This window comes from Euprymna scolopes, chromosome 9 (assembly GCF_053919585.1).
Source record: "Euprymna scolopes isolate OS-2025 chromosome 9, ASM5391958v1, whole genome shotgun sequence".
Lineage (NCBI taxonomy): Eukaryota > Metazoa > Mollusca > Cephalopoda > Sepiida > Sepiolidae > Euprymna > Euprymna scolopes.
Genome location: NC_136490.1, coordinates 96,800,626 through 96,825,130, shown reverse-complemented (window position 1 = coordinate 96,825,130; position 24,505 = coordinate 96,800,626). Strand labels below are relative to the sequence as shown.

Here is a 24,505-nt window from a genome sequence, read left to right as displayed (position 1 = left end):
TAAACTCTTTTTCAAGATGTCTTTTAACATGTTTTATTAATCATTTGTTCATACTATAAGCTCTATTTCCTTTTCGGTTTTATTGAGTTTTTACATCTGGCTGAGTTTATTTTACTTGTAAATATTAACTCTTTAATATTTATAATATATTTTAAGTTTACCATTTTGATTACCTTGGTAAACCTATTGTAATTTTTTATTATATATATATATGAAATTTAAATCATATTTATAAGACATTAATTCAGAGGGTTTTTTTTTCAACATTTAATCTTATTCCAACTATATTAATGGGTTGCCATGTTTGTTTTCGTGTGCATGCGCATTCAATTTTTTGTGCGTATGCGCAAAATTGCATATTGTTTTCACTGGTCGCCATATTTATTTTGGCAGACACATTCTATTTTTACACCTTTATACATTAATTCTATATACTCACTTGCATTTTAAACATTAATTCTGTATAGTCACTATTCTATAGCTAGCTATAACACATACTGACCCAATGGATCACGGGTAGTCTAGTATATTATAAAGTTGTGATTTAAAAAATAAATAAAATATATCCATTTGACTTGGGTGCATCAGTTTGCATCGAAACGGAAACGAAAACTTATGAAGTAAAAAAAATGTATGTATATAGCTTGAGTTTCTTCATCTATAATTGAAAGCAAAACTAAAACTTATGGAGAATTCTTGGTAAAATTATTTATTACAAAAAATGGAAGGTCATATAACAATTAAACGACGGTCATTTGGAGGAAAAAGATGTAAGCGTGATACACAATAACACATATGCTATTGTATTAATACATATATAACAAGTTAATTCCATCAATCTTTACAAATATTTATTAAAGATAACACATTTTTAATTATGAATGGTCAAGTAACCTATAATCTAATTGATTTTTATTTCACATTTGTTCACACTTAATGTAGTTATTTCCGGGAAGCAACTGTTTCCATTTGTATCTTATTTTTATTCATGTAATCGGTACTTCAATATGAACTATACTACTTTATATGTTTTCTATTTTTTTAATATCATTATGGATTTGAATATTAAAATTTGAAATTTAAGAAATCCAAAATAGATATGTCATTTTTTTTTCTTTATAAATTACGTTTATTACCTTAATAATAAAAGCAGTCTTCCAATCTGACCGAATCCTTGTCAAGCGATATTTTATTAATCATATTTTTTCCTTGGAAATATAAAAATCTCTCATGAACAGTAATCCTTTGTGATGTTAAGTGAACAGTTTGAAAATCTCTTCAATCGCAAACATACTTTTTTTGTTTAATCAACAATTCTTAAACTATTAATTGTGACAACCAATATACAAGATTTCATTTTGGTTTCATTGTCTTTTTAGGAAGAATCAAGAACGTCTCCTCTGCTAAGTTTGAATGTTATTCTGCTGGACAAATCAGTGGACTTTTCTCCTTGTCTTGACCAAAGTACTTACCATGAAAGTATCCATGAAGTTATTCAACAGTGGATTAAAGATGTGGTCAAAAAATCTGACTTGTTAACTATGTTGGCCGGTGAGGTAAGTGATGGGATTACAATCATAGTGAAATACAGGGGGACCCACCAAAAATGCCACCCATGAAACCATTAATAAAATTTGCAATCCTTTCTACAATCCAACCAGATTTGGTACACATAAACTTTAGTGTAAGAAATATACGGTATAATCACATTAACACACCAGTTCCCGCCAGATTATCTAAGTTAAGCAATGATGAACCTGGCTGACGCCAGATGGGTGACTATTTGGGAATACTAGGTGCTGTATAATGCAGCAGGACAGCATTGCTGTCAAAGGAAAAGTTAAGAACCTTCTTCACTCCGCTAGTCTTTAGGAGATCCCACCCTCCACCTCCCCTGATCAGTGTAATGTGAGATCATAGAAAGCAGGTGACTGATGTAATACAGAAGCAATCAGAAATAATTCTGTACATTGTTTCGTATTTCGTTGTGCTGGCAGAAGATCCCATTGGGTACAATGGGAAGGACAATCACCCAGTAGGGGCACTGTTCGGATAGAAATAAACTACAACCTACTTTCTGCACAACTGCAAAGAAATCTGTAGCAATACATGAAAACACTTTTGAGAAAACAGCGTGAATGGGGTTGTGAATGATGAGCTGCAATTAATTCACGAATGCCCAAAGGGACAGAGATAGATGCCTGAACTAGGAAGAACACGAATTGAATGAATAAAAGATTAATATATTTTGCTTGAAGCATTGTTTGATGTGTGTATATATAAAGGAAATTTAAATTTATAGAATGCAATACAACGCAGAGGTATAATGGATAAACACAGTTGCATATATATTGTATTTTACTTGCATCAGCCTGGTTATGTGGAGGATTCATATTGTTATATTTCTTCTTTTTTTTACAATAGATATAATATGCATGTTTGAAAGTCAAACGCATGTCTGACGAAGGTATATTTCCAGAAATATAATAATATACCCGCCCATACTGACAGAAGTAAGAACACCATGCATGTAAAAAAATTTATGTATATATATATATACACCATTTTCGTATATATATATATATATATATATATACGAAAATGGCTTAATAAAAGATAAAATAAAAAATAATTGCAACTTCTCTTCCAATTTTTGGATTTTGTAATCATGCCGAAATGCAGTTTATTTTTCTTTAGTGAATTGATAGTTGCTATTATATAATATAGTTGCTATTTCTTCTGGTGAGTTAAGGGTAAAATAGATTAATTGATTGATATAATAATTAAATGAGTAATTTTGCGCTACAAAAACAGTTAATGTCAATGTAATTAAAGGAATAAATTGTAAGATGGTCAACATCATGAATTTGGAATATAGACTTTTGTCATTTGTTTGTTATATATATTCTTCAGAATGTGAGGGAATATATAATTATTTTCACAGCAAGACAACGACGCAGCTCACAAGACAGCCAACAAACCAGAAGTCTAAGACTGAAATTTCAAATAAGGGATGTGATCATTGCAACCAGCTCTAACCTAAGTTGACGTCTCACAAGTAGGAATTTTATACTCGTAATTATGACAACACGCTAATCTAGCGAGCAATCAGCAACAGACTCTTCAAAATGTGAGAGAATATATAAATATTTCTACAGCCAGACAACGTTGCAGCTCACAAGAGTCATGACAGCCAACAAACTGGACGTCTAAAACTCGAGTTTTGCCCTCATTTTGGGTTCATTAGTGAGACACATCCGAACTCATGATTTGAAACCTGAGCCTCTTGCTTGCGAGACAAGCACTCTACCAATTGAACAAACATGCCACACACACACACAAGAAAGCCGATTAACTGACACAGATCAAGCACACTACAGCGAAATCCGACAGTGAATTGAACCTACCTCGTATCGAACAAGGGACATGGTTATTGCAACCAACTCTAACCCAAAGCAATGTCTCACAAGTAGGAATCTTTATACTTGTAAGGACGATGCCATCACGACATGCTAACCTAGCAAGCAATCAGTGATAGAATCTTCAGAATATAAGAGAATACATAATTATTTTCACAGCCAAACAACGTCGCAGCTCACAGGAGCCATGACAGCCAACAAACCGGACGTCTAAGACTCAAGTTTCGTCCGGATGACTCGGTTTACACCGGATAAAAAAACCGCAACAACTGGCATTTAGTTTGCATAAGGATTTCGTTGCATATCTTAATTTCTTACAGTGAACAATGCTAGAATGATATGATGACAATTTTCCAGTTCACTATATTCCAGAACACATCACACTTTTAAAGTTGGATTGCAAGTTGTGCAAGTAAAGTTTTATTTAACTGTTAAACTACAGAATTTATAAGACACCCCTTGATTTATCAATGCAGTTGTTTTCCCTGATTCCTTTAAGGCTTGCCTTAATTAGCCAAAAGGTCTATCCAATCACTGCTCTTTCATGAGTCATGTGAGTCATTTCATATAAACTTAAATGCTTAGATCTCCTATTACAGTTGCACATGGTACAGCCTAAGTTCCTACCAAGTCGATGATACATCCTTGACAATCAGTCCAACAGAGACTGAATCATTTTTAAGTTGGTGATAATCTTGTGTCTGTATGGTGCTGTGCAGTTTAAGAAAGTCATCTCTCCCAGGCTTTACCTTCTGGTGCTATAAGAAAGGATTTATAATTAATCGCTTGAGGCATTCCTACTGGGTTGATGTCGATGGGACTACCCAGACACTTTTAGTTAATTTTCATTTTAGAACATTAATGATTAAGTTTAGAGATTCAACTAAATCTCTATTAGTGGTCAAATCGTGTTATCTTTGAAAGAAATGTCTGATCGATTCATCTATCTTGGTCTGTGGGAATAAATTTTTATCAAAATTTGATATGCCAAAGGCATAATTCTAGTACTAAATTAATCATTTGAGAGGGAAAATCTATAAAAAGGGCAATCAATGTATTTTTCTTTTTCTTTTTCTTTTGATTCAAAGGTAATTCCCTGTAATATAAATGCGATTTTTGATTATTTATTCCTTCTAATATCCTTCTTTTTTGAATTGTAGCAAAGTTATAAAGAATTGCTTGCAAGAGATGCTGAACTTCAAGAATTGGTAACAAAAATTGACCAAGGAGTCCAAAACACTGTGGCTGAGTGCAAGGTAAGAACACACACACACACACACACACACACACACACACAAATCTGCATGCATACACACACGTACAGGTATACACACACATATACATGCACACACACACACCTACACAATATCCTAAAGCATTGCGTCTTCATAGGTACATTATCACCTTTCACACGCATAAAAAAATGAGATGGTCCAATCAGCAAGGATAGTGTTTGGTGACTAATCTAATGCCACTATAATAAAAACTTCCAACTTTATCTATTTTAAAATGAATTGTTCCAAAATCAAATTTTATCATCCTTTCAACTAAAACAGTAAATTTAAAAATGAATTTCAAAAGCGACATCGTTTTATTTTAAAAATATTTTGCTGTCAATTCTTCTTAAGATAAGACCACTTTTAATATTTATTGTTCTAAAAAGAATTCCCTTGCTATAATCTATATAATTAAACAGTAGACCTATGTGCGTAAATATCTAACATGTAAACTCTTAAACTACTGGTCACATAACACTGAAATTCTCAGGACATAATATTCCTACACCAAGGGTGGTTGATAGCGAATAATATCTTTGCTTACATGCATGTATATCGCATACAGACATCGGCAAGTTTACATGTAAAATGTTCATTAAGCTGACATTTTGTTTTGTATGCACACATGCATATTCGGTTCATTCCTTCAACTTTTTATCAGGCTGGAACGCTCGTTTTTTTTTTAAATTTCAATTCTAACTGATGACACCAACTCATTTTTTATTTCGTTGTATTAAAAAAGAAAAAAAAAACCCAAAAAACCGAAATCATACGTAAATTTTACTCGCGGTTTGAAGTTTGTAAATATACAAACCTATATATCTTTTTTACGATCTCATATTTACTTTATTTCATACATATTTTTAAGACAGAGAGGGAGGAATGGCCTTATTATTTAGAAAGCCATTCTTAATATGGGGAGGAGAAGGTATTATTTAAACTATTCTGTACTTTCACCTAACAATTTATTAAATAAGAAACTGACATGTATTATTTCTATTTTTGTTTAACATTAAGATCTGTTTCTCAATCCAATTTTTTGATTAGTCTATTGTAAAGCAAGTGTTGCCTAATCACTAACTGCACTTTGAAATGTTTATTTTTTTTGTAGCATGAATTTTAAATAAGGTGTTTCTACAATACAAACAATTTATAATGAAACCATGTATTTCGAAAAACTGCTGAGTCATTTTTCAGAAGTGAGGTCATGTGTTCATGGACGGGAGGGGGGGGCAAGCACGATTAAGTTGCTTTTAAAAGTACTCTGGAGGCTGCCACGGATTACCAAACCTTCTTTTTTTAAGTGAGGTAGGAGTGTGGTGAATTAGTGGCTGATCATTCTTCCAAGCATTACCACCACTTTTTCCGTTTATGGAGACGGAGCCAGTAGATGATTTCGCTGAAATGATGCATCAGAACAGATACTACACTTTGATCATAGCCAAAAGGCCAAGTAAACGTAATATAGTTTTCTACCAGTCATTACCGCCTCCTTAAAATAACCGACACAGCATGTATTTTAAAAGGGGGAGGAGAATATGGAGTTAGTCCCGGAAATGGCTGAAGCAGTTTATGATCTCAAAATTACTTTATTTCATATATATTTTTAAAAGGAAGGGGGGATACGGAGTCAGGCCCAGAAACGGCTGAAGCAGTTTACGATCTCTATTTAACATATATTTTCAACAGTGAGGAGGAGGGATAAGGTGTCAGTCTAGGAAATTGCTGAAACAGTTTACGATCTCCAAATTACTTTATTTCAAATATATTTATAAGAGACAGGGGGACATTATGTCAGTCCCAGAAATGGCCGAGGCAGTTTATGATCTCAAATTTCCTTTATTTCATATCTATTTTTAAGAGGTGGAGTTGATATGGAGTCAGTCCCGGAAATGGCTGAAGCAGTTTACGATCTCAAAGTTTCTTTATTTTTTTATCTATTTTTAAGAGAGATGGGATGATATAGAATCAGTCCCGGAAATGGTTGTAGAATTTTACGATCTCATATTTACTTTATTTTATATATATTTTTAAGATGGGGTGGAAGGGAAAACTGACATACAGAATACGGACTATGCTGCAATAATAACATTATTCAGAAAGCCATTATTAATATGGGGAGGTATCTTTTTAACTTTTTACTATTTACTTGGAAAATCTGCTGAGTTCAATTATAGAAATTATATAATTTCACTTAAAATTATAGTGTTGGTGGTGGGTGTGGTGGAAAAAGAAACACAGTAATGACGAATTTTCTGCTGAAGCAAGCGTTACCTAATCACTAACCAAGACAATGTATTCATGTATTTATTTGGAGCAGCAGCTCTAAGCGCTACACAGGAGTTAGGGCTCCTGTACTACCAGTCGGGAACAGCAGCCAGGAACTGTCAATCCGGTACCCTCTACCCATCAGATGATGGTCAACCCAATCTACTTGTACAGGCATTTTGGTGTTCAAGCACTCCCAAGTGCCCAGTTTAGAGGGGGATGGGATGTGTCGGGATAGGGGGAAAATGGCGTTCATTGTCCTAGTCAGGAAACAAGATCGACCACTGAGTGTTTCTGTCCTGTGCTTCGACCTCTACGCCTGGCTAATAGGCAAAGAAGGAGTATGGAAGCTGGGCGATAGACAGTGCCTATCTACTCCTAAGGCAGTTAAGGTTTGCAGACCGGTAATTTGTTCGAGTCACCAGCTCTAGGAAGGATGTCATCCAAGACTGGAGGGGGCTCCCTCCCCTTAGGTTTAGCTTCAGCATTTTCCTGCCCCTAGACAGATGACCTGGGAAGATCTACGGGTCCATCAGCACCAAGAGGGTTTGCCCCACACCTGGGTCCTAATCCAGGTATTTCTGCGGCCCTGCATGGGTGGTTAATGTTACTGGGTTAGTATGTAAATGTTATGTCTACTGAGAAATTACACTCCTTAAAGTGATTAACGGACACTGTTATTACATTGCTACTGGAGGAGGGGGTGAGTAAAAATTCATGCAGTGGAAGCAGCTATATTTTCAACAGGTATGTTGAAAGGAGTTAAGATATGGTTTAATATTTTCCCTTTAACTTAAGAAATTTTTTTTTTTATTTAATTTTTTTTTATTTATAAAACCCTGACAAAATTTTCTGTGAGATGGGTATATATGCTGATGACGCCACGCTCTATAACAGACATGACAGGAAAATAATGAACACATATCTAAAGAAATGGAAGAAACACTAGAGAATGACCTCCAATCTGTAGTGGAATGGGGACAAAAATGGATGGTCACATTCAATGCTGCCAAGACTAAACGTGTTTCCTTCAATAATTACAAGAAACTTCCTCTATCACCAATAGCAATGGCCAAAGACTCTTTATCTGAAAGCACATCTTTTAAACTCCTCGGCCTAACGTTCACAGGAAACATGAGTTGGAACAATTACATCGAGAGCATTGCCAAGACCTCTGCGAAAAAGGTAGGTTCTCTCTACCATGCTAGAAAGCTACTAACGCCTGAAAGTAACCTGTACCTATATAAGGCCACCATTTGCCCATGTGTGGAGTATTGTTTTCATATTTGGGTCGATGCATCTGCTACTAGTCTCTCACTTCAAGATAAGGTTTAAATGAGAGCCGCCAACCTGATAGGTCTTGAACTGTCATCCAAGCTTCAGCCTCTGTCCCATCGACGTAATGTAGCATCTCTTTCCTGTTCTACAAGTACTTTAATGGTGAATGTTCCGATGAACTGCAAGCACTTATACCCCCTCGACGTAAATACCTCCGACAAACCCAACAAGCAGTAAAATCACTCTCCTTCTCAGTAGAGATCCCTAGATGTAAGAGAGCCTTCTACGCCAGTAGTTTCTTCCCCAGAACCGCTTGACTTTGGAATTCCCTTTCAGGTTCCTGCTTCCCCAACTGTACTGACATGCAGAAGTTCAAGGGTAACGTGAACCAACATCTTACTGCCCAACTCTCCACCTAATATCCCTGTAGCCTGTGTCCCTAATAGTAGCCCCCTACATAAAAGTGGCAATGTGCCTTGTTTGGGGTGAAAATGTAATAAAATCATATTTTTTTTTAATTGTAATGATTCATCTTCATTTTTCTTATAATTATGATGGCCTTAGTGGGAAGAGAAATTAGTTCATATATGTTGTACAATACCTATCGAGAGTACGTTAAATTGTTTCATATATATATATTTACATTACCCGTCAGAGGGTAAAAAAATTATTTAATACTAGCGGTGTTTGGAGGTGTGTATGTAGGAGGGGGCCCTGTTTTAATATTATAAAAAAACACGATGTTATAAAAAATTGGAAAAACCAAAACCAAGCAAAACCGCGAACAAATGTAAAAAAAAAAAAAGGAAAATAAGGTCTAAAAGAGGAAAAAAAGGTAGGAAGACAGGCTCGAACCCAAAGCATCGAGGCTAAGGCGGAAAAAAATGGCTGATACGTTACCTCTATGCCAAAGAGACACATAATTGAGAACGGATAAAATTAACCCTATAAAAACACTTGCAGGTGGTTGAAACTAATGTCAACGTTTTCTAGGTCAAACATGACCTCATTCTCGTAGTAGCAGGGGGAGACCGAGTTTAGGGTGAAGGAACACCCCCCACATACACACATTTTAGCTTTTATATTTATAGATGCTCCCCGCCCTGGTTTAGCTAATATATGATGCATAAAATTGAAAAGAATAAAAAACAAAACGAACGTGAAAAATACCAAAGGACAAATTAGGAATAAATAATGAATAAGTAACTAATCCGAAAATAGACAGTCGGCTCTCCCCCCCCCCAACCCCCTAGTATCACATATGAAATCAGTGCAAATATAATAAAAGTATAAAGACAGTAAATAAAATATTAACGCGACTAATTGGTGCAAGATTTGAAGAATGCTGGCGGCTGACTGTTAAAGTTTCTTATAAAAACTGGAATCCAATGTTAGTTCGTTTCGTTTAAATAATCCTTCGAATCGCAACCCCCTACCCCCACCCCTACAAAAATATAAAGGGAGGAAAAAAAGTGAAAAAAGAAGAAATTTATAAAATGGCACAAGTAACCAACAGAATAACTGGAATGTAAAGTCGCGTTTCACCTGACGGAAAAATGCCAATCCATATTTTTTAACCTACTATGAACTCAAACCGGTGTTCCTCGTATATTCCCCTGTGGACGTATCCGCAGTGGTGTTAAGTGGTCGCGGGCAGAGTATGAATCAAATAGAGAGAAAACATTTTACAACTTCCATTGATTCTAACCTATTGTGGCAATGAACTGTCACCGGAAAAATATAGAAATGCACGAATATCAAGGAACTGTAAGGAAAGTAGGCCTATAGCACACCTCAGATCCTGTACTGAAGTGTGGGGACATTACATTTGAATGTAATGTCGTGATTTTTAATCCTATTAAAGTCAAACTCACACGGGGAAAAATGAGTTCATTTTATATATATATATATATATATATATATATATATATATATATATATTTATATATATATATATATATATATTTATATATATATAGAATAGAAGAAGAATAGACGAAGAAAGAATAGAGAGAGAATAGAGAAGAGAAGAGAAGAGAAGATAGAGAAGAGAAGAAAAGATATGTGTTATACATTATCCGTCCAATGAATTGTAAAAATATTTACTATTTATGCTGTTAATTACATGTTTATTGAAGTTAAAATGATTTCATACATAATTTGTGTAATTCACGTCCTAGGTTAGCTAAAGTATTCTTTAGCTCGAGATAACAAGTGATGTACAGACATAAAAAATTCCTCTCTCCCAAGAATAACAGATATGTTAAAAATCAACTTCATTTTTCTTATTGTTTTATACGGTCCTGAGCAACGCCGGGTTGGCCTGCTAGTATTAAATAAAAATATTTAAAAAATATATAGCTGACAATAACGACTATTTTTTCGGAAAATGAACAAATAATATTTTTATCAATAATATTGATACTGACAAATATTTATTATTTCAAAAAGAACATTATTTTTTAACAGTAAATTATATGGATTGACATAGAATTTACACAGAATTACGGTATATTAGTAAATTTCTCATATCAGTAAAAAAAAACTGACTAGTGTAGAGTTTTCAATTGCTGTAGTGAGGGCATAATATATATTTTTTATTAATTATACATTATTCTTCTAATTTTTATTTTTTTTTTCTTATCATTTTGTTTTTCATGGGGATGGGGCATCTTACCAGCCAATCACCTACAATTTAAGTCATTCCAACTGAGAGATCTTTTTAAGCTTCTAACCGTTCCTTTGAGTGCAATTGTCTGCATTTCTCTTGCACTTGATTCACCGGGTATATTTAATAGGTAGTTTTTGGATTTTTTTTTCATGAGTCTGGTTGCTCCTATAATTACTGGAATGATGAGATCTTCCTAAGATTCCAATTTCTTTTCATATCGTACATAACACATTAGTATTTCATTATTCTCTCTCTCTCTCTCTCTCTCAGCTCTGGTAAGGCCAGCATCTGCAGTAAGGATCCTCGAGTTACATTGAAAATGCATGATCTGGGAGACCATCTATATGGAAGCGTTTTTATTCAAAGCAAGGTGTTGGAAACACTTGATATTGTAGGACTTATCTTGGATTTTCGTCCGAATAACATTTATTGAATGTTTTGTATAACTGAGCCAGAAGAAAGTGTCTTAGATGACCTGTTTTTCTTGTTGCCGTGATATTAAGTTCCACTTCTCTTAGACTAAAGAAGCAGAATGTTGAACCTATCCAGCTTCTTCAAATTAAGTGCACATATTGTTGCCGCATATCATTTGTGTCACCAAATACTTCTATCTGTAAACATGCAAAAAAAAAAAAAAGAAATGCATAATTCTTTAAAACAAACACAAGCAACATATGAATTTTCTTTAATCATATTTAATCGATTTTATTGAAAAAGAAGAGATACCTATTTTTAGAATTCCAATGACCATTGCAGAAAGTTGCCGAAAAATTTGAAGAATACAGTCATCTGTGGCTTGAGGAAGGAGATGTTTCCCAAAAGGATATGCTAGGTTCAGAATATCAAGAAGAGGCAGAACAAAACTATAACGAAGAACATTGGACTCTAGAACGCAAAAAGACACCGTAAGTCACTAATTTGAAATGGTTACACTTTTACCCTTTCAATCTCAGATATTTTTAATTGTACTAGATGATTTTATGGTTCTATTCCAACTTGTTATATCTTTGGTAGGTGTTTTAAAGTAATATGACATGAGCGAAGTAAAGAATTGTGAGTGAATTTGATTATGATGAAATTCTTCAGAAGCCATTTAATGGAATGGCTTCGAGGAGGATGGATGCTGCCAGTTCAAAAACATATTGCATGTTAAATAGAGTAACTTGGTCACATCTTTGATCTTTGAAAACATTATTTCACAAGTTTAATTTGAAAATCAAAAAATATCGAATAATGTTACAAATTTTATTAAATGATTAAAAAAATATTTCCCCTTTTTTTCTCTAAAACTTTCATTAACAAAATAAAACACTGCCTTCTTCTAGGAATAAGTTGTTTTAACAATGAAAGTCCCAGAAAAAAAATTAATCATTTAATAAAAAATTATGGAACATTATTTGGTTTTCTAAACTTTTAAATTAGACTTGCGAAATAATGTTTTCAAAAAATGCGACAAAATTTCCCTATTCGAAATTTGCATTCACCACGCAACCCACATTGATTCAAACTTCATGACAACTGTCAACAACATCGGACATGTGCCTTTCTTTCTCCACAAGGGACCGGCCACTCTTGTAAATACCACCAACATTATGAAGAGAAAAAAATAACACTAGTTCTTCTTCTATAAATAAGTTCTTATAGCAACGAATGATTTAGCAAAAAGGAAAATATGATTTTAATCACTTTGTAGCGTTGTACAATTTTTTTAACGGTGCTGTTACATTTGAACGAATCAAACAGATTGTAGAATCTGTAGCAAGGAAGCAAAAGAAAGAACAAAACCCGACACACTTTTTAACAACAGACCATTATTGCTTCTTCTCTGAACACTCCTGTCTTGAACACATCTTTTTTAGCTCTTTCGTGCCTCAAACAGGTCCTATTCCGTTCTATCGTATCTTGTAGTGGTACTCAGGTTTCATAAGATCCCTTTTTCCACCACAAATAAAATAAAATAAAACCTGTGAAATAAACGGTGTTTATTTACACAAAAATAACAAGTAACAAATGAATCAGTTATGTGTCCAGAAAGTGTGTTTGGATAGACAGTTCTTGCAAATGTGAAAGTTATTGAGACTGTTCGTTGTTTTGATAAGAAAAACCAGAGAGTGTCCTTTGTTTTCTCAGCGAAAAAACAGGTTTAATTTTTGTGTGCAAGGAGAAATAAGGTAAATGTCCTTGCGTGCGACTGAATATCTGCATTATTCGCGGTGTGTGTGCGTGCGTGTGGATAAGCACTTCTCTCTTGTGTGTGCGTGCATGTGGATCATCGTGTTTTGTCATGCTGGCGGAAAAATACGTAGCAACGGAGTCGTTGACGTGAATAGGGAAGTGAACAGTGAGCGAGGAGTGAGGAATGCAGAATGCCGAGTGAGAATGAGTGAGTGAGTGGGTGAATTCGTTTAAGTATTTGTCGATCGGCTCCCAGGCGATGTGAGAAAAAAGATTTGAAAATTAAATCTTTCTCTGAGCGTTCATTAGCCGAGGGGTGCACTCTTTTGTCACGTGGTATGCTTTCAACTACGTCTGCCGAACAAGAAGTTTTCTTATGGGAATATATATATAATATAATAATATATATTAATATAACATTAATATATATTAATATAACATTAATATATATTAATATAACAACATATATATATAATATATATTATATAATATATATTATATATATTAATATAACAACATATATATAATATATATTATATAATATATATTATATATATTAATATAACAACAACTTATATATAAATATATAACAGCAACTTATATATAAATATATAATATGATAAATATAATAATATATAATATATATTAATATAACAACATAATATAATATAATAATATATATTAATATAACAACAACTACGTCTTAGAACAAGAAGTGAATACATTTTTAGGTGTGTTTAACCGCACAGTCTTGAACACATCCTTTTCTATTCTCTCGTGTCTCAAACACGTTTCGAATTCTCTACGTCTTGAATACGTCTTGAATAGCTGTTTCTCTGAATACATATGTTCTTTTAATCTCTGTTGTGACGTCACATCGTGCAGCCAGCTTGATCATTTGCATATGGCTGCTGCTGGCCACCCATCGTCAACGGCTTTGTTAAAATATTATGATGTTATACTAAGATAAAACGCCATTTATTATGGCTAGCCTAAATACTGTTATAATTTAATAAAATAATATATAACATTATTCGTTTTTCTGAATTTTCAAATGACAGTACATGTTATTTATCATGCAGCATCCCATATGACCTGAAAAGCATTATGGAGTCTTTTATGTTTATACATCCGTTCTACAGCATGTTGTTGCATAAACCAAGAGGTCAACACCGAGTTTACTCTTACATAATTATTTATTTACAAAAAGTAGTTTACAATTAATATTTTAATCAACATAAAATCATACCTTATTTTTTGTGTGATGTCGCTATGTTTACATATGATTTTGCGGTTGGTTGTTTTTGTTTTACGGCATATCAACCTTTTTCAGGTTATTTAATGCCGAATCTAGTTATTTTGAGGAACGATTTTTAATGGAGTATATTTTTTTTTTACGTCAGATTCTATTTAACCCATAGTTGGGACCCTTACAGATACTACCACTCCGAGTCAGAGTGGACCTGGGAGCAATGGCAATTAAAGGGTGGCTCCACACTCCCCAAAGCCCGCAAGATGGGGCCTCACCATCGGATATAGTTTTAGGTTATATCCAGGAACATGATGTAGTGATTCGTGACAAATTAATGATTGTAATAGAAAGCCATCTAACATGCTTCTATCATGAATTATTCAATTAATTAATGTAACACAGATCATGATCGTCCACTAGGTTGTTAGGTGAAAAATCGTATGTGTGAGAGGAGGAAGATGTAGAAAGACTTATTTTATGCTTATTATTTTACATTGTGTCAGCCTTTTTTTAAAAACGCATCTTGTCTTATACAAGTTTTCATCGAAAATCCAAATAATTGATGTTATACCCGCCTAATTTTCTAGACTTCCTTTCTCACGAATTCTAACTTATTTCCATGCAGCGTTAACCCAGTGATCTCTTTAAGATCTTAGGTTTTCCCTACTCTATCAATGCTTAAATGGTAGGTATTTTACCTTCTCAGCAAGAACTTGTCTTCTTTGTAACACTGCAAAGAATCCCCCTTTCTTTCTCTATGTACTAAAAAATAAAAAAAACACTTCCATAAACATTCATGAAACACGTTACAGTGGGAATGTCTCCCTTCAGAGTACAACATAGTTATTTTGTGATGTTTGTCTAGATCATATCCTGTTTACAATATTGCACCAACGTTATGTGAGTAAATATATGCAGTTAATATTTATATTAGCAGACGCATTAACCAATATTTAATAATATTAGTGGAAGATGATGTATTCTCTTTTCTACTGCAGCCCCCTTCCTTGCAGAATAGACATTGCTAATATGCCTCTACTCTATCGGCATATCAATTTTGCAGCAAGAACTTGTTTTGTTTCCAACACTGCAACATGGTTGTTTTCAAGTCTTATGTCAACAAATATTAATTGAGTCATTCTGTTAATTAATCAGAATTCCCAATCTGTTGGATAGTCGTGTGTAGATATACATGTCTCTCGTATAGCCATGTGTATATACGTATAGTATGTATATACGTTTTCATATAAATAAAGTGTCTACATAGCCGATTGTGTCGTTTAGTGTGGATACATATATACGTGTATATATACGTGTCAGGTTGTATAGCGTCTGTCTATGTAACCGTGTTCATGTAAACGTGTCTCTTGATTTATGTATAATCTTAAATGTTACATACGTTATCGGACCGCATCATCTAGTATCTCTTTTTTGTATGTGTGCGTATACAGATTTAATTGGACAGCTCACAAAACAAGACAAATGCATTTTTAGATACTTTCTTGTAACAGACGAATAAACTTCTTTGTCTGCTTGACGTTAGACAAAAGAAAGCATACTTTCTTCATAGTCGCTGTTGTCCAGTGTTTTGTTTTCCTTGAAGTCTTGTAACAGATGCTTTTCCTCCGAAAGAAACGCCATAACACAAAGTTAGAATCCACAGATCTTTATTTCCATCTTCTCTTGGAGGTTGTCCCCGCTTTTCTCACATCTTCTGTAGTTGATCCAGTAGATACTTCTATGAACCATAGAGGCCAAAATCTCTTCCGAGTAAACAACTGCAGCGGTTCAATTCAATCCTCGTTTGCTAGCTGATTGACTGGAAAACTCTCTGACTGGTCTTTCGTGAATATAAGATAAATCGTTCCTTTTTTAGTTACCTTACGTCACGTAACCAGGTTAGTCTTATTATTTTGGTAAATTATTGTTTTTGTAACTAAAATTTCGATCTTTTATTATATAAATATTTAACTGGTTTGACTAAATTTCAAATCTTTTACTAAATAAATATTTAATTGTAAATATGTTATTGTTTCATATATCTATACCTAACACATTCTTCTGTTATCGAAATATTTCACAACTCATGGAAGCATACTGCAGCACCATCTTTTCTTTCTCCACTCCATCGAGTAATTAAGCGCCATCCAGAATCCACAGTATCCAATAACTTCCAATGATATTGTTCCATTATGCAAATTAAAATCTCACCCTCAAGTGGATTTTGTCCATGGTAAGTGGTGAACAATTACAAAATAAAATATTAACCGTTTAGATAATTTATAGATAAACTACAAAACTTATTGTAAACTAGCAGAACCCGTATACCGACTTTGCCCAAGCGGAATACAAAAGAATGAATTAACTATTATCTATCCAAAGGTATTTCTTAAAAAAAATGAAATTATATTTTCTTTCAGTAAAATTAAATGCGGAAACAACATGTTGCATATTAGGATACATTTTTTGTTTCCCCCTGCAAGATTAAAATGAAACATAGTGTAGTGTTAGATTAGGGCTAGCTTATGGTAAAACAGCAACGTTTGTTTTTATTGTGTATATTGCTTGCTGAAGTTCATTATCGTGAACCATATGTAATGTTTTAAGATACATTTTTGTTATATATATTAGATAATAGTTAATCCTCCCTACGATATTAAAATAAATCAACTGTGCTTTATTAATATAGTAGATAGAAAATACCTTGAACACAAATTGCTATTTTATCCATTGCTGTTGCATCTTTCTTTGCTTTCTTGTGTACGATCTTCATCGGAATTTCTTTCACTTCTTGTCCAGTCCGAGTCGGTTGTCATTTTACAGTGGGAGAAACGAGGCACAAGAAAACAGTGAAAACAATTTACATCAACTCAACTTAAAGAGTCTGGAAACTTTTGATGCTGAAGCAGAAAAATATATGGTAAGTATTTCAAACCAAATAGCAAATAAATTTTAATAATGAAATGAATATTCTTATTATTTTTAACTATTATACATTTGCGAGATGTATGATATTTATATTTTCAGACCATAACTGAGTTGCTTTTTCAAAATACTTAAACTTACAACAATTTCTAACAATTAAACTATATTTATAAAAAAACATAAATTACAGTCTTTGCCTGACTCATCCACACAGACACAGTTATGAATTGCCAGTTTGTTTTCTAGCTGAATACTATATCGTCATCTTTAAGTTCAATGTAAACAAGTTCTTGTTGAAACCTCCATCTAAATAATCCATTTCCCCCAATTTCCACCACTAATTATACGCTGTTATCCTGGTGACCATCGTACATTCATTAACCCTTACCATCGCTTGACCTTCGAGCCTTGATAAATAATGTCTTCCATGTAAAAAAGAGAGAAAGTGATAATAATAGTCTAGAAAAAACTTCCTATTTAAACGACAAACTCCCGGCAACAACGAGAACGTACAGGTAAGATATTTAATGCATGATTTTTATATTTTGATAATCAGATCAAAAGTTAATCACGTATAGCAAGTCGTTAGCAGCTTCTTTGACATTTAAATTATCTGAAGTTGATCATAGAACTAGAAAAAGTGCTCTGTTAAGACCACACTTTGATCATTAATTACAGTGTATGCCTGACTTGTCCACACAGATAGTTATGAATCGCCAGCAGCCATTGTTTAATCACCATTTAATTGTATTCTGTAATAGGTCTTTCAATTGTAGTCATGTCCCTTTTTTTTTTGAGAGTCTCACGGATGACTCTGCTCTCGGGGAGAAATTGACCCTGGAATTTTTTGGTTTTTATTTCTCTCCTTTTCGGTCTTTAATTTCATATACCAGATCTATTGGTCGTTCTGCTTTCTTTAATTAGTTCTTTCTATTGCTCTAAACACTTTCTCACACTTGTGCCTATTATTTATCTCTAAAAATCGATGTTGATACTAGTAACTTATACAGAACTGGATAAAGTGACCTTTTAAGACTACACTTTGATCATAAATTACAGTGTATGCCTGACTTGTCCACAGATTCAGTTATGAATCGCCAGCTGCCTTTTTTGGGACGTGCATACCTACATAAAATTGTAGGCCTCATCACAGTGTATCTGTAAAAATGAAATCATCTCTACACTTATAAAAGTAATAGACGTACACATCACTTTTTATTTACATTGATATTGAATTTTATATTTTATTAGTTACACCTACCGGACATGATTGATTGTTATTGTTGTGGAGACGCCCACTAATTAGCATACGTGGGTGAAAAGATATAGATATAGGTATCAAGTCAGCAAGACCGGGGAGCTGTGTTCGAACGCCGGATAGGCAAGACGCATGTGCCGGTTGCTCCATGAAAGACTTTAACACGCCCTCTGCCGGACAATCTTCCAACTGCAGTACAACTGCACCTTTGTAAATGTGTATTATATTTTCGTCTTAATATATTTGTTTTACCTTTACTTTCTGCGTTCGTGTTGTTATTGATACAGACACAACAGTTATTTCGTTTAATATTATTTTGGTGACACTTTTTTTTTTTTAATGAAAAAGAAATAAGAATTTTGTTTTTATTGTTTATTTTTATTCCAATATTTTGTCACGAAAATCATCTCTATACTTGTAAAAGTAATAGACGTACATATCATTTTTTATTTATATGGATATTGAATCTTATATTTTATTAGCTACACCTACCTGACATGGTCTACCGCTAAAAATCTACGATCAGAACATCTACGTTGTCATATCTCAACTGATGAATCTCTGTCCCATTTGAGCGTTCTTGATAAAATGCAGAAACATATCTGTAATTTGATTAGTCCCACTATTTCTTTCTCTGCCATCTCTCTCTTACAGACGTAATGTTGCTAATCTCAGTCTTTTCTATTAATTCTCTTATGGCATATGTTCTTCAGAATAATCTGATTTCCTTCTTCCTGTGTCCCAACTCGTTAAACTGGTTGGTTTTGTGGTCTATATCAATCTACTGTTTTGGTGCCTCATTTCAATGCCGTTTCCTATTCCGGTAATTTTAATCCAAGAACTGCAAGCTTGTAGAACTCTCCTTCTGTTGTACTCCTTTTCTCCTACCAATAACTTTGATCTTTTCAAATCTAAGGCCAACAGGCGTCTTCTGTCTTTTAGATAATCATATTTCATTCTTGTCACACACAGAATGAAATAAATAAAAAATAATAATACACACGTTCACATTCATACACACGTAACACAGAAAAAAGAACAGCCACTAAATGAACAGGCTTATAAAAATAATGACTTCACCATGAACTGAAATGTTAGCTAGTAGTAAATTAAACATTGCCTAAAGAGATTCATATCATCGGAAACACAACAAATAATATGGAAAAAATAAATGAAAATAATAAGTGTTGTTGTCATTCAACGTTTTTTATTATTTGTAAAAATGACGAATAAAACCGTATTAGCAATTACAGTGGATGCTCTCCAATAATTGAGCAGAGGCTAGTATGACAGACCAGTATATGTAAACCTTTAGAAAACCCCTATCGATTATGTTTAAATGAGAAATTTGAAATTCCAAATTTTAAAGATCCTCAAAACCTATCGAACTATAGAAGTGAAATAACAAACTACTATATACACAGAATAAGCTTTAATTTATGGTAAACATAAGAAAAATAAAATAAAATAATTGAATAAAAACTTATTCTAAACCGACATATAAAAAAGTACTACACGCATACGTGTGTTAAAATAATGTCACCTATTAATTTGACACATTTGCAAAAAAAGGTGAGCCATCCCTATTCAAAACGGAATAAAAGAAAACGAAATAAAAGTCAGCCAAACCCTTTTTGATAGAAGTATTTCCATTATTTAATGTAAACATTAACCCGTTAGGGAAAATAACAAAGAATTTGATTGGTTAACTCGCTAGACTAAACACTACCGATATATATAAAAACACCCAGTGACACAAATTTCATGCATTTTGGCTTGACATTTTTCTACAAGGCTGAAAGGTGGAAAACTCTGTGTGGCTTAATTGCCATAAATATATTTTTCTAACTTACTATATATATATATATATATATATATATATATATATATATATATAGTCATCCCTATTTATAACTGTTTTGCTGTATTACAGCTCATCAGTGCAGCTAGACTAGCAACTGACCCCATCCAGGTTTGAAACTCGACCACCTAGATGGCAGTTGGCGCTTCGAAGTGTTATACTATTCGGCTGCTGCTAAGATGGGTATGTGAATTAACAATGTTAAAACATTATTCAAACGCCTAAGCTCCATATGCTTAATACGCTAGTGGCAGTTTGTTAATCACTTCCCAATATGCTCAACCCAAGATAGGAAGAATTTATAGTCATCCACATACAGTACTGCTTTGCTGTATTACAGCTCATCAGTGCGACTAGACTAGCAACTCCCTCAAGACCTGTCATTGTTCAATATATATATTTATTGTTGTGTCATGGAACAACAGTGAAAATAAGAACAATCAAGTCGAGGTTCGGTTAAGGAACAAGTGTATTAACAATAATGTACAAAGACAGGAAAGCGTGTATATCTGCTGGGCATTCGGCTAGCAGTTGAAGTGTAGTCGCATCCTTCTCGCCGGTGTTGGAATTACTAGCGCTATTTATAGTGCTAATCGGTGTAAATTCCTCTGTTCAAGGAAGGCCGATATAACATTTATATAATTATATATCATATTTTTAAATAAAATTATTCATAATTATTATATACCTACTGACATTAGTCTTTCATGCTTATGCAATCATCAGTGTAGGAAGTTATAATTACTAATGGTTGCAGGATTAGGATCGAATCAATAATGTCAACCTTGGCTTTGCAGGCTAGCGCCTTTCTTTTCAGCCACCAGCAATTAACACTTAAGTGGAAGGGAATTAAGTACTTACGAAGCCATGTAAGCGGACTGTCATACTTAGTTGTCATATTATTATTCAACAGCAGGAAGTTAGAATGATGTGTGCTTTGCTACTTAGCTGTTTTCTTTTTTTCAATTCTCTAAATAGTTCACAATTTCAATTTCTTAAATGGGCTTTATAACTTTTAAATAACAATATTAATAATTTTTTTACCCACAGACATTAGTCTTTCATGCTTACGCAATCATCAGTGTAGGAAGTTATAATTACTGCTGGTTGGAAGATTCGAATATATGCTTTATATAAACGAGTAATTTTTTTTTTATATATGATGAGTTTTTTACTGTATGGTATTATGGTATATGGTATTATTTGCTTAGCATGGATAATATAATGTAGTCTTTTTAATTTTAAAGATGATTTTATCTCCTTTTCTTTATCTTCTTATAATCAACGCTTTCATTTTTTCTTTTTCCAGAATCTCAAAGAAAAAATCTTGGCTGTTCCAGCACATGAAGATATTGGTTGGATCCGTGTGAATCAAGAACCAATAAAACAAACGATTAATGCTATTGTCAGCAAATGGTTGTGGTCATCAACTAAGACACTCGTTTCTCAGGTTCAGTCATCTCATATTTATTTTAAATTAACTCTATCTACCGTTGTCCGGAAATCATTTTGCTTTCACTTTTGTTTTACTTTTCTCATAAATAATGCCGTTTTTTTTTTGTCCAATTATTTTGTTAAAGTTTAGATTAACTATTATTGTTTGATCATTAAATTATTAAGTGCTATCGATTCCTTGAATGAAGATCTGTGTATAATGCGATTAAATCTAGTTATACAAAAAATTATACTTATTCAGATTCTGGCGAAAGTTCTGGCAACATTGCGTTAGTATTTTCATGAATGGTTACGAGAGCAAACGTAAAATGCCGACGAGATTAACTAATCAGCAATCAGCTGTCAACAGACGACAAATTTCACCCCCCCCAAGTGTTGTGTTAAATTTGGAAATGAATTACAGCGTGCTGTGCAAACGCATTAATTCTCTTAAGAAAACACAAACTTATCGGAAAGAAGAAAAAATGCAAAAAATTGTGAATCTATGTGAAGAATGACAGAAATGAAAATCGTATGAGACAAGTGTACACCAAATGCAATGATGGACATCCACAAGGAGGGACACATTTTATTCTCAAACAAGAATGACTGTCGGTCAAATGATCAAGATGATATACATGTGGTCCCAGGACATGGCAAGCATGAAGAATTTGTGTCATAAATGTGACACTGTCTCAGAAGCAACGATAAGTAACATTGTTTTTTAGAGTTGTTACAATCGAAAACAAAAATATCATAAACTTTCATTAAAAATAAAATAATTTCCCGAATTTTGTTATTTTGTCTCGTTTTCATTACAATGCCACATTTTGTATTTATCATCTTTGACTGACTTTGTGTCGTCAGTATTTTCCGGCTGGTTTCGTAACCATGTCGGAAGATGCTGACGTTATGTTGCCAGGACTTGGGTCAGAATTTGAATAAGTACCCAAAAAGTTGATGTTGATATCAAAACATTTTTATGGCATACAAGAACAGAATCAAGTGTCTTCATACGCAGACAATTTTCTAAAACACTGTTTAACATTATATGAACAAAATTCTATAACTATTTCTCGTGTGTATATGTATGTGTGTTTCTCGCCTCTCTCGCCGTACTGTGGGAAAATTGCGCCAAGTCTGGGGTAATTGCGCCGACTAGCTAAAAGTACTCTTTTGGCAACCACGCATATAAAGGGCACTTTTTTAAGTTGATGCAATTACTCCCGGATTTGGCGCAATTACCCCAAAGTACGGTATTATTTTATATACTATTAATCAACCATGGGTTTAAATTAAAAATGCAAACAAACTTTTAAAAATTCCATTAAAAATGTTTTAATTATCAAATTAAATCCACCAAGATGCATTTCCATTTTGTTGTAAACGAGTCAGTTATATTAATCTGTTATTAATATTGGAAAAAATACTTCATTTTCGAAATATAATAAAAATTTGGATGTAAACTGTCGAATAGAAAGACATTTTTGGCTTTAAAATTCTTAGCAAATCTTCATATATTAAAATTTTTTAAGTATTTACATCCAATAATTTTATAAACAGAGATTAAACAACATTACCTTAAAACATTTAGTTATAGTTTAATAAGAATTTGGTTCAATTAATAATTAAATGACCAAAATAAATAATTAAATTTAACTTTGCAAATCCTATGTTTAAGATTATCTGGACGGGAGCTGCTCGTAGGGCCTTGTCCTACCCTAACACCTTCAAAACCTCGTAGGTGATCCCCTTTTTTCTTCCCCGCAAGCTCTTTCCCACAGAAGAGACGTTTTTGCTGTATCATTATTTTCGTCGCAAGTGTTCATCTGAGTTTCAATTTACCTCCCCTTGTCAAAATTTAACGACCATCAACAGTTTCCCCCACTCTCTATCTACGTCTAAATATAAACGCAAATTCCACGAATAAAGCTTCTTTCCTAGAACTGCCCACCCGTGGAACTCTGTTATGCTGGTCTGCTTTCTAGCTGAATACTATATGGTCATCTTAAAGTTCAATGTAAACAAGTTCTTGTTGAAGCATCCCTCTAAATAATCCATTTCCCCCAATTTCCACCACTAATTATACGCTGTTATCCTGGTGACCACCGTACATTCATTAACCCTTACAATCGCTTGACCTTCGAGTCTTGATAAATAATGTCTCCCATGTAAAAAAAAAAAAGAGAAAGTGATAATAATAGTCTAGAAAAAAAAACTTCTTATTCAAAAAACAAACTCCCGGCCACAACGAGAACGTACAGGTAACATATTTGATACATGAATTTTATATTTTGCTAATCAGATCAAAAGTTAATCACATATAGCAAATCGTAAACAGCTTCTTTGACATTTGAATTATCTGAAGTTGATCCTGGTGACTTATATAGAACTGGAAAAACTGCACTACAATTTGATCATAAATTACAGTCTATGCCCGACTTGTCCACACAGATACAATTATGAATCGCCAGCAGTCTTTGTTTAATCACCATTTAATGATATGCTGTAATATGTCTTTCAATCCTAGTCGTGTTTCTGTTTTCTGAAATTCTCACGGATGACTCTGCTCTTGAGGAGAAATTGACTCTGAAATTTTTTGGTTTTTATTTCTATCCCCACCGGTCTTTCTTTAAGTTCATATACCAGATCCATTTGTCTATCTGCTTTCTCTAGTTGAGCTGGAT

At 33.5% G+C, this 24,505-nt stretch overlaps 1 protein-coding gene across 1 annotated transcript in view; it reads left to right on the top strand.

Annotated features, from left to right (window-relative positions):
- Positions 1–24,505, top strand: part of LOC145284635 (uncharacterized) — a 96,170-nt gene that overhangs the window by 70,603 nt on the left and 1,062 nt on the right. Inside the window, exons 20-24 of the mRNA XM_080133540.1 lie at positions 1,380–1,556; positions 4,580–4,675; positions 11,670–11,818; positions 17,140–17,260; positions 21,694–21,834. Of these exons, the coding sequence (XP_079989666.1) occupies positions 1,380–1,556; positions 4,580–4,675; positions 11,670–11,818; positions 17,140–17,260; positions 21,694–21,834 (684 nt within the window). The remainder of the gene's footprint in view (positions 1–1,379; positions 1,557–4,579; positions 4,676–11,669; positions 11,819–17,139; positions 17,261–21,693; positions 21,835–24,505) is intronic.